This window comes from Gymnogyps californianus, chromosome 18 (assembly GCF_018139145.2).
Source record: "Gymnogyps californianus isolate 813 chromosome 18, ASM1813914v2, whole genome shotgun sequence".
Classification (NCBI taxonomy): Eukaryota; Metazoa; Chordata; class Aves; order Accipitriformes; family Cathartidae; genus Gymnogyps; species Gymnogyps californianus.
The window spans coordinates 2522346-2534474 of NC_059488.1; the positions used below are offsets into that span (position 1 = coordinate 2522346).

At 43.3% G+C, this 12129-nt stretch overlaps 1 protein-coding gene across 1 annotated transcript in view; it reads left to right on the plus strand.

The window, feature by feature from the left end:
• CACNA1B (calcium voltage-gated channel subunit alpha1 B) overlaps nucleotides 1-12129 on the plus strand; it is a 301750-nt gene that overhangs the window by 171943 nt on the left and 117678 nt on the right. Inside the window, exons 13-14 of the mRNA XM_050908179.1 lie at nucleotides 6890-7002; nucleotides 10417-10529. Of these exons, the coding sequence (XP_050764136.1) occupies nucleotides 6890-7002; nucleotides 10417-10529 (226 nt within the window). The remainder of the gene's footprint in view (nucleotides 1-6889; nucleotides 7003-10416; nucleotides 10530-12129) is intronic.

The following is a 12129-nucleotide window of genomic DNA, read 5'->3' on the forward strand; positions in this document are numbered from 1 at the left end:
AAAAGAAGGCTTCAGATTTCCAAACTGAGTTTCAGGAACACGTTACGCAGTATCTTTTCTAAGAGAATATTAAGAAATTCATGAGCCAACCACGACTTCTTAATATTCGTATGAGAGCTGGAAGGGATGTTTCTGTTGATTAGAATTAAAGGTACACCTCCATGTGGGAAACATATCTGGGACAGAGGCCATAAATTAGGTTCCCAACCTACCTCAGCTGAAGACAAAAAATAGGGAAGGTAGAAACTGCGTTGTGCCTGGGATCAGGGATTGGGGTGGATCCATCTTTCAGGAGCTCTGAAAGTGTCCATAACACCCAGTATTGTGAATTAGTTTCAGAAAAACTTGGGCAGCATATTTTAATTTCTTGGTGCTAGGGTACTACCTAGCTAAGAATGAGTGATCCCATTGAGTTATTTTTAATGGAAAAGTCAGAAAAACACCAAAGAACCGTGTGTTCTTGGGAGTTAAATCCTCAGCATCGTCCCAGCCATAGGTGCTTTCCTTTGTCTCATCTGCCCTTTATATATCTTTGCATCATTGCACTGCCATTTACTGCAAGACTTGAGAATGTCCTTTGTCAATAAGGAAACACCTGGGCAGGTGTTTCACAAATACATCTCTTAGATTCACCAAAAGACATACAAAAGCGGCTACAGATAAACACTGTTAGAAACAACACTGTAATTGGTGAGGGCAACACAGAGGTGGGTCAAAAACCAGAATATCTGAGGAATCATAGGTTTTGTGGATGTTCTGGTAGAGGTATAAGCATTGGGTCTTTAAACAGAGTGGTACAAGATTAGCCACCATGACATAGAGAATAAAAGCCAGAGACGCAGAATGAATGGTCGTCATGGAAATGCTAAGATACGCTAGATAATTTTCTCTCGGTTGTTTTTTGGGTTTTTTGGGGGTTTATTGTTGGTGTGTCCCCCCCCCCCCCAAAGATCATTTTCTGCAAGAGAAGAAGCAGAGGTGCCATGGGCTCATTCTGGGGAGGATTGTCTCTGGTCTGTCTTAGGGCATAGTGTAATGGAAACTCTGGGAAGAAACCTATTTTAACGTAATTTTAGAACAAAGAGCTTCTGAGAATTGTCCACTGAAAAGGCTTACAAGTTCAACCTTTTACATTACAAGAGTCCCGTACCTCCAAACCCTCCCAACTTTTCAGGATGATGAGCTGTAGTATTGTATTCATGCCTGTCTTTTGCATTGGTAACGACCTGAAGGTTTCTGCCCGCTTTCCTGGGGGATGGTATAGTTTTCATAGCATAATCTTTCCTACTAATCTGAAGTTTAATATTGAATGCAGGGAATATTTTACGCCTTAAGGTACGTGGGACTTTGTGTGGACTAACTGGTTGTTTTGTTATTGCACTCACAGTAAGACTGGACTTGGCCCCTCTCACTCCTGCGTGCACTAAACCGCAGCCAGCCTGATTAACCCTGCAGCAAACACATTTGTGAACGAACCCAGATGTGGTTTAGCCCTCGAGGAGTGCTCCCTGAAAGCCCTGTTCTGCCCAAGACTTGTGCACAAGTCCATTAGATATAGGCAGAACAAGATATCACAAAACCAGAGGATTTTAAACAGCTCCTGGAAATACTTGGCAAAATCCTTTAACTGTAAGAGTGACAGAGTTTAAAAATGGCTTTAGAGTTAATCCACGATGAGTGAACTTCACTACAGAGGAGCAGGACTTGGCTAGTCTGATGTAGAGCAAGAGAGAAGTAGCCAATTCCAATTATGTTGTTTCATGGAAGGTGCTTAGAAATGAACTGATGAGGATTTTTGTGCACTGTAGCGGCGGGAGAGGAGTGTGGTAAAGTCTGGGAGGATCCAGTAAACCCTGAAACTCTACCCAGACACCGCTAATTCAATTATACCTGTCCCTCCGGGGAAAAGTATAATTACATTACAAATTAATTTTACTTAAAGAACAGTTGGTAAAAGCCTATGGGTCTGCATTGATTTATTTTTCCCTTGGTCTTTTCTTTTAACTTTTCTGCTGTTGAATTGCTCTGATTAGCTTTCTCCGCTTGATGTTCCATATTGCTGCATCTGCTTTGAAAAAGGAACTGTAGGGGCTTTAGAAAGGGGCTTGGGATTTCTTTAGTCTTATTGAAAGAGCTGATGAGAAATTCTTTGAATTCTTGGGGTATGGTGAAGAACAGGACATACTTTATGTCCCTATAATTATCCCCAGATTAGATCCAAGATGTTCCTTCTAGGCATGGAAAGGACTCCAGTGCCACATTGCAACAGGAGTTTTCTCATACTGCACGTGGACACACGGCATGTTCTGCTCACCAAAGCACGGACCTTTGATTAAATAAGTTGCAGTTCCCTATAAAAGTATATATTTCATGCAGCCACCAATGATTGTCATCTGTTTGTGGTAATTTCCACCATTGCTGGTATTCTCAGAAAAAAGAGACTTCTGTCAGAAGATAACTCTCTAACCTAGCCTAGAAAAGCATCACTGAGATCTAGTAGCAGCAAAGATGCATCTTCAACTGTAAGGGCAACAAACCAACAAGATCCATACTGTGGGCACACAGTGGAGGTGCAGTGTTAAGGGTTTTTCAGTCAGGACTGTGCTTTTAAAAATACATGCTGTAGCTTGAGCAGGAGTTGCAAGCCCGATGTGGAAATAGGTGAATGCATTTCCATGCCCTGTGCTGTGCAGGAAGCCAGCAGAGATGGTGGTGGTGGTCTCCTCTTCCTCTGGCTAAAGCTGTGGAAGAAGGCTGGAAGCAGAGCTCTCTGCCTTTTCTGGGGCAGGCTTTAGGGACCACGGTGAGAAGGTTTTAGGATTGGATCAGTAAGGTTTCACTTGGGAGCCCTCTCATCAGGCTTCCCTTCCCCTGTGGCTGCCCTTCATGAAGCAGCTCTCTCCGTGTTTCTCCAGCTAGCACTACAGTGATCCTTAACTTGCTCCTAAATTTATATCTGTCTAAAAACAAGATGTAAAATGTCTCCTTTCTGATAAATACAATATTTGAAAACAGTATTTTAGCTATTATGGCCTGAGAACATCTTCCCTGTGTGCTGCGCGATGCTGAACCATGTGTTTGGTGCAATTAGGCTTTTTTTGATGATGTTGTGTTTGCCTTTGAAGTAGATAGCCAGCTCCCTCCGGATATAAATATGCAGCATTTGCAATTGCGAGGAAAAGGCTTTCTGAAGCGAGCATATTTATTTATGTCTGCTGAACATTTCATGTCTGCTTTGTCAAAGAGGAGGAAGTTGTACCTCGCCGAGGTTCTCCTCCTGGTTGGTTTAATATACGAGGAGGATGAGCAGAGGAAACCAAAGTGGCAGGCTCGGCACATTCTCCTAAGGACATTGGACTTGGAGACGGGGCAGAAATGGAATTAATCCATGGATGATTGACAAAAAAGAGCTGCTAACTATCTAATTCAAATGTATGGGGCAAAAAGATGCTAGCATGGCCTTTGCCAATAGCACAAATTTGAAATTAAATAAGAGTATTTGTATCAAACTTTTTTTCCTTAAATCACATTACAAAATGCTTCTGCTTAATGCAGATTAAATTACGTGTGGGGTCTGAATACCAGGAGGTCCAAACAATGAAATTGCATTTTCAATTATGTGGGCAGGGCCATGTCAGAAGAAATGGTGTTTCTGATCTGTCCGCTGGAGAAACTGATTCATTTCGAGTCAGTTCCTTCTGCCCGAGGAGTTCACTATGTTCATATTTTCCTTGCCTCCATCCCTTGTCCTCATAGTGCTATGATTCGTAGCATCTGGTACCTGCTGAAATATAGCTGTTGCTGCCTGTTTTGGACTCTGATCTAGATGGAAGTCATCAGCTGTGAAAGGACAAGTTGGGTGGTTCTTTCAAGAACAGCAGAAGGATGTTGTTTCTTGGATGTTCTGAGTTTCTACTAACGTTTCCTGTTTGTTTGGTTTTTTTTTTTAATTCAAATGTTTCTTGAGTCTATTTTATTTAATGAGGGCATTTGCTAGCTTTTTTCCTCCTATGATATTCTGGTTTTGCATGTGTGTTTGCAGGATGTGTCAGTCCAATGATGGAATATTGCACTGGTTGATACGTGGGTTTCGTTCATGCTTCTGCTGGATGGGTGACTGAACGTTAATCCTTGTTTCTTTCCTCCTTTTTCTTCTTTTGAAATGAACTCAATTGTCTTGGCAAAGTGTACGGACATCTGTTGGTGAAAATTACAGTAAAAAACCCCTACCTGGTATTTTTGTTACTCTGTGAAAGTATATGGGGCGTACGTGAAGTGTAACTCTTAAAGGTGAGTCTAGTGCATAGATAGGAGGATAAGAATCTCCCTGCCAGAGTGAGATATGAAGCAGGTGGAGGTTGTGCAATGCTTTCTGGAGGTCTGATCTACAGCTCCTCCCTACGATTTTAAGTTTTGTCTGCTAACTAAGCAAGGCCACCAGTTTCAAAGCGTTGGTGTGATATCAGTCCTCGTGATAGGGAGAGTTTACATTGAAGTAATTCCAGTAAGCACCGTGAGGCTTGCTGAGCTCTGCTGAGCGTGAAACCGAAGATGGGAGTGATAACTTCCCAGCAAGGGAGAGACTTTTGTCAGCAGAAATGCTGGTGCAAGCTTTCCCTCTGGGCTAATGACTGAAATAGGTGACAGGAGCAGCACAAATTCTTCCACGCCCAGAGAAGATGCATCTGCTTTGTTGGGGGAGTTTTGCATTCTGTTTCTTACCATTTCCAAAGTATGTAGGGTGCAGAATGGAAGTTCAGGATCTGGCCTGGAAGCTAGTTTAAGCTTCTGATTTACAGGGCCAGCTATTAATAATTAAGGATTTTAGCATTCTTACTACCTCACAATTGTTATCTTTTTTAATTATGTGCAAGGAAATCCAATACCACTGAAGACGTGGTTTTTAAAAATTATGTATTTTTATATTATTGGACTTGTCAGCCATCTCATTTTATACCTGACATTGGTTCACCTGGTCCCTTTCTTGCACCCTCTGCACTGGTATAGTCAGATGGATTGCCAGTGTAACTGTGGATAACTCCCTACTCTGGGATCCCTTGTGCTGGAAACAACTTTGCTCACTGAGCTGTTGAGCCTGATGTCAGAAAGGAGAGAAAAGTTGTAGCATGGTGCAGGTGTGAACATGCTGCTTCTAGCAAGTTTCAAGCTCAAAGGGGGATGGAAGTGTGCTGCTCCTGCATGTGACCATGCTTTCCCCTGCGCACTGAGATCAGCGGATGGAGCTCACCTCTTCGTAGGAAAAAAGCTGAGAAGTCGGCAGACTTCATACTTTGTCATCTTATACCTCAAATGTGAACACTTTGCCCTTGATACTCTCCTTTAATGATATTGCTTCTATTTTCAAGGAGAGTAGGTTACAGGGTATAATTAATACCCTCCTGGTATTTCCTCCCCTATTGCAAATGTTGACAGAAGTGTCCTTGTAGGCTCCTCACTGAAGTGTTAATAAAACCTTTCTCATCTAGTTAATGCTTCCTGGATTTCAGTTAACATTATGCCCGTGATATTTCATGACTGTCTTTCATTTAAAATTTAAACCCCTTTTTTATTTTTTGATAATTGAAGCTGTATTTTTCAAGCAGTTTCAAAAGACAAGCAGCAATGCGAGAGGACCTGGGCCAACCGTGCTCACTCGGTATGAATGTGCAAGGCAGTGAATGGAGTGAAAGCCATGCAGTTTGAAAGGCCCCTCGTTCCCTCGTCTCTCTCTCCCCACACTCGTTAGCCGAAGCCACATATTGCAGGAGGTGTACAAAGCACCTGAGATTCAGGATTATCTCGCTGAAATTTTCCTTGTTGCAACTTGTATCCATTGTCCCTTGTCTGTCCGTGTGTACCTTTGAGAAAAGTTTGGCACCATCTTGTCTTTATCATTCCTGGAATTGCGACTTTCCTGTAGCATCTGCGCTGCTACAGCATCCAAAAACCTTCTGTACTGCGCTAAGCGATGTGATCAATCTCCACTCTTTGAATTTTCATTCCTTTCCTCATCTTTTCTCTAGAGGGAGAGGTTTGCCTTACGCTGTTTGGTTTGTTTTGGTAGTGTAGAGGTGTTTTGCCCTTTTCGTGTTTGTTTGTAACATTCTGTTGCTGCTGTTGCTTATTGGCCTCCAGATCTAAACTTGCATAACTTAAAATGCCAAAGGCAGTGTTTTCTGTAGCTTCAAGTCCTAAAAACTTGATCTGGAAATTGAAGTCTCCAGCTATGTTCTTTCTGCCCTTTGTTTCATCATAGGTGATAAATTTTCCCATCAAAAGCTTCACAGCCTGTTTGCCTGTGATATGTGAAGCAGAAGGAAACAGAACTTGCTCTTCCATAATTATATGGTTGTACAGGCATAATAAAAATCAGTATGGCTGTATGCTAACAGTAGACACAACACCTCTGAATATGAGGTCTCAGAGGCAGCAGTTCCATTGGGTATGAAGGTATTTTTATCATGAGAGGACATTACAAAAGCTTACACCCCACTCCCAAAAGTGTCTGTCTCGTGTAGGTACAGAAGTCCCAAACTTACATTTGCAAAACATTCTGTGCAATTATATTAGACCTTTAGAAATGTTAGATCCAGAGCTTTCTTCTGAAATTCCTTGACAAAGACGATGAGAATATTATTTAATGCTCATACCAACCTTCCCACGGTACACATGAAACATTGCCTTCACAGTTCTTGAAGGCTGAATACAGCTCATGTGCATATAGAAATAATTACATGAAACTGTCCTCAGGGTCTTGTTTGCCATTGTAAAGGGATTTTCTTCTGGCAGGAGGCAGTCTGTGTTGTGAAATATTGCCGTTGCTCCCCACATGAAAAGATCTGCCTACCAAGGTCTTGCGGACTAATTTAATCTCTTTTCCCGTTTCCAGATTTCGCGGAGTTTGTTTTTCTGGGTCTGTTCCTTACTGAGATGTCTTTGAAGATGTACGGACTGGGGCCAAGAAATTACTTCCACTCTTCATTCAACTGCTTTGACTTTGGGGTGAGTAGGCTTCAACTGTGTGGATGAAGTGTGTGACTCTCGTTATTCAGTGGGGTTGGGTGTTTAAGGGTGAGTATGGGAATCCATGGGAAATGGTGCTGTAAGTGTGTCTTCTGCGGTGAGTAGTCATTGTATAAATTAGCTGCAGTGAAACACATTAAGCTTCCCCTAGTTATCATCCTTTTTGAACAAATGTGACAGCTGGGGATTTCATTTCCTCAGCAAGCTACAGGGTGTTCGCAGCATCAGCACCAGTAAATGCTCTGATTACTTGAGAGATTCTCTCTCCCATTTAAATGAGGTGATTGAAAGACAAAAAACTCACACATCTTGCTGCTCATCTCCCCTATCATCCATTTAATGGCCTTTACATCAAGATACATAGGCAGCACTTTTCAGACATGCGTGCCCAGAAGTAGAAGTCTAAACACATGATTAGGTGACAGAAAGGCAATAGCTCACATCCTTTTATTGCAGAAGTACAGGCTCTCCTCTTCATGCTAAAATATGGCTTTGAAGTGTGAATAGTGGGGCCAGTTTTGACTCCATCTAACAAAGACCGTTGCATGCAGATGTTAATTTATTCATTAAAAGCTACTAGGCAGTAACCTGTCCTCACAGGGGTTAACTCGGCTTCTCTTACCTTTAGTGTGGGCTGAGCACTGCATCCCAGAGCAGGAATCGGTCTGTAAGGTTTCTTTAACAAAGCAGATACAAAGCTCATGATACAGCCATGGCCAAGGGGAAGACAGTTGAGGTCATCCAGCCCTTCTCTCCAAGATTTAGTCTGTTGTTTCTAGTCTTTATCTGCCAAAATGCTGGGAGTGATTCTTCTCCCCCATGGAGCAAAATTCCCTGCTTTCAGCTCTGCTTCCACAAGGGAGGAGGAGGTATTCTTACCTTTGGTAAGTGACCACTCCTAAATCCGAGACTACAGGTAGAGCCAGCTTCTCCTCTTTTTGGTAGCATCAGCAGAAAAGCTCAGAGCTAAATAGACTTTGAGATTAAACCATCCAGCCCAAGAATCACCTGTGTCCAACAGACTGAGGTGTTGCATCAGGCTGCACCAAGTGCGGGGCTCTCCTCTCTGCGGTGTCCGTCGCAGCTGGAGCTGGCTCAGAGCATTGCAATGCATCGTGCCGCTCTTTCTGGCCGCGTAGCCCGAAGGATAACGCACAGACCTTAACTGTCATGAGAGGAAACCAGAGCACAAATAACACAGATAATGTAAGATAACTGGATGTCGGCACATTCAGAGTTGGCGCCTAATCCGAGGTGCAGAGAGGCTCCCCTCAACTGAAGGCAGCCAACCCATGGCAAGGTTTAACTGTACTGGCAAGGTTTAACTGTACTGGCAAGATGTCCTGCAAAGGCTGGAAGGAAGAGTATGCCCACAGAATACAAGGGAGCTGACGCCCGGCTTTCATTAAGTTCAGTGCATGCCCAAAGACCCCAGCTTCTGTAAGCTGGGTCGAAGACATTTGGCGGCCAAGCAGTATGGCCTAGTTAGTCTTTTAAGGGTATCGTTGCTTTGTTTGCATTGTGTAGTGACAGACACTAGATCGATGTCCTTCACCAATAGATTAGGTAGGCTCTGAGCTGCAGCCAGCCTGCCCCCATGCTGGCCGCCAATTTCCCTGGATCATTGTATCCCGGATGCTCCTTCCACCCCAAGAAGAGCTTGTACCTGATGGTCAGGGACAGCTGATTTAGGAGCTTGCACTAAGCAAGAGATAAACCTACCAGGTCTCTCTGCTTTGTGTCGTGCTATGGTGAGTGCAGCACTGCCAATAAGCTTTGCCGAGTGTTTCCCAGGAGGTAAGGCTGTTGATCTGTTTCTAATTCTTTCTCCTTTAGAGAATCCGTAGGGATCCTGCTTCTATCTATGTTTCTTCTTCCTCACCCACCTTCCAGCCCCCAGAATTAATTCAGCTACTTCACCCCCACTGGAACATCACACAGATCTGTAGTCAGTTTAGTTTGACAAACCATCAAGATGAAACCGTTCAGATGCAAAAAGTGAAACAACAAATCAGAGCAACATCAGTCTTGGGAGAAACAGTCCAGTGGGGTCTCATGTGAAACAAGCTCCCAGGAGGCCGTGTTGAGATGCCAGGAAAATTAATTATCGGTGTAACATGTGGAGGGTCTAAGGAAAGGTTTTTGCTGATTCATGAAGGATTCCCAAGAGTGATAGACTGTGGGAGAGAAGTTTTAGTTCCTTCTTTTTCTGATGAGAGAAACTAGATGAACAACTGTTGTGTATCTCCCTTTCCCACTACATTTTCTCGATGCTCAGGGTACAGCATTTCTTGCAGAGCAGCTGTAAGCAATGCTGTCGTTCTCAAAAGACATCCAGGTTTCTGTTTATGAAAGGGGTTTCCAAGCTGCTGAGTCTCCCAGCACTGCTCAGGTACTCAGCCACAGCTCTGCCGGTCCTGACTTCCCATTAACGCTCCCTCTCACAACACAAACCAGCTGCTCACTGGGGTCCGGTGATAATGTGTTTATGGTGTGCTTCACGCAACTGGGGACCACGGTCCATGGGAGCTCTGAAATGCTGGGTTAATGCAAGTAATAACGGCAATTGGCAGCGAAATGCCTGTCTTCTCTTATTAACTGTGCAGTAACCTGTGTGGATATAATTGCCCTTTCCAATTGTGCTTAACCCATTACTATTTTTTCTTTTTGTAATAAAGGATTTCAGAGAAGATTTCTTTTATCACTTGAGGTTAATTCTGTGCCAACCTTAAACAAACAAAACCTAAAAAACCAACTTGCTTGGGGACAATTTTTTCAATAACCTGAGGCTGAGGGCCTGGCAGACGACTGGATGTGCATGCTAGAGGCTTTGCAGGATCTCTTAATAGCTATTACCTTAATCACTCTCCTAAAGACGTTCAGTTGCCAGAAGTTTCTGGTAGATCTTGCCCAGAGCTAATGCTTCGCTGTTCTGCAGTGCTGTGGGTGAAGACTTTCAGTGCTTTTGATGGGAAGGGGAGGATGGGGTGGTGTCCCCCTGCATCTCTGCAGGCTGTACAGACCGACTGCGTGGGGTGGGAAAATGAAGTGTTGGCATTTGCAGTTGAGCCAGGGTAAAAAAAAAGTACAGTGTCCTTCAAAAAAGGTTATTTTAAGGTAGTTTGCTTGCTAGAGAAGAAAGCAACAAGTTCCTATCTGTGATCTTCTATGCGTCTGTCCCGCTTCTAGGCGTTGCCCTTTTTTCAACTGAAGTGCAGAAAGTTGGAACAAGTTTTTTTAGTGCTGTTGGCTAATTCATGATTTTGTTGAAGCCTTCCTAAGAACACCATTACAGCCCAGGCTCTGATTCTTGTTCTGTCCTCAGCCTCTCTAGAAGCACCACAAAGAACTAAGCAGAAGTTTTGCCTTATGTAAAATGGACTGTTCTTGCAGGTCATCGTGGGAAGTATATTTGAAGTTATTTGGGCTGCAGTGAAACCGGGTACCTCATTTGGCATCAGCGTCTTGAGAGCGCTTCGACTACTGCGGATTTTCAAAGTAACAAAGTAAGTCCAGCTCCCTTTCTGCTCACATTAGACTTTTAGCACCATATGAAATCTGTATCCACCGCAGCCCCGCAGCAAGTAGTAGTGCTTTCCACACTTGTAAAAAACAAACAAACAAAAAAAACCCAAAATGTTTAAATAAAACAAAAAACAACCCCCAAAAAACTCTGTACTAGCTGGCACAAAGGTCTTGTCTGTCCTAACATCCTATGTCTGCACCGGCCCTAATGGGGGGCAGGAACAGAAGAAAACTGCAGATGCAGAACTGCCCTCTCCTTGGCTGGGCAACCGGGGTTTCTGGCAGTTGAACGTTTCGGGAGTCCCTGAGCCTGTATTTACACCCACAAGGACTTTTAACAGCCCTTTCCCCAACCTGTACAAGTTTGTCTGCCTTTGGGCAGAGGTCTCCACGGTGTAGTGACGGGCTGCATGAGAGCACTTTCTAAGCCCCATCAGCTGCCCGCTGTCCTTATCTGCTGCCCATCTGGTGATAGTTCCTTAAGTATTTAGGAACTGGAAAACTGAGCTACCTTGGTTATTGCTAGATACTAAATCCTGGTGCCTGAACCACTGTGTTGACACAAATATGAAGTGTGTTGCTGCTGTTTGTGCTGTGCCTGGTCTGGGAGTGTCTGAGGTTTTCAGTCTTGACCCGTGAAGTTGAATTTTGACTAGAGTTGGGTTGCCACAACTTTTCAGTTGTTTTCGTGCTCGTGCATTGAGTTAATGTGTGCTGGCATTAGCAAACAGCTACTGTGCAATTTATAAATCCACCTAGAGCAGTTTCTGCAGGATTTCAAAATCGTGGTGTGGAAACTGATGACATATTTAGGTGCTCCTGCTGTTGTTTTCCACGGTTGGTTTTTTTTTTTTTTTTACACACCATTTTACACCATTACCTCCTCAGACCTCTCCTCTTTCCATCACTCTCTTACTTATTCTTGCCTTTAAGTAACAAAAGGAGGAATAGCACCTCCCTCCAAAAAAACCCCAACCACCTCAAATAGATAAAGCACAGATTATCACATTTGAGCAAAACAGTCATTTGAAGTAACCAGGTACTTTTGCAGCTATTCAAACACACAGGTTTTGTTAGCTCTGTAGGGTTTGCTGATTTGTCTCTGCTAATTGTTATGCACATCCAAGATTTGTATGTGATACTGTGTCATTTGTTGTACTGTGGGACAAAGGAGTTGGAAACATTAAGTTCTGTAGATGTCCAGCAAAATAGGTGGGCACCTGCCCCAGAAATGTCACTGTAGTCTACCTTTGCACTAATCTTATTTATGGAAAACTCCAGGTTTTGTAGGAAATTCATAGCAATTAATTGTCAGCAGTTGATTTTATCCAGAGCTACTGAGATTTAGTGTATCTGATTGCGTGTTGTACTTTTTCAAAATTTTGGACATTTTTGCAAGTTAAAATGATCTTTTTGCGAGTTCTGACTATTCAGGATTTTAGCCAACATAATAAAGGGACGAAGCCTGAGATTTAACTTAACAAAGTATATCATGGAGCAAGCCGAGTGCTCTCCCCCTTCTTAGGACAGCGAGTGAGATTCTCACCCCGCTGCTGCTGAAGTTCCCTTGACCTAATCATG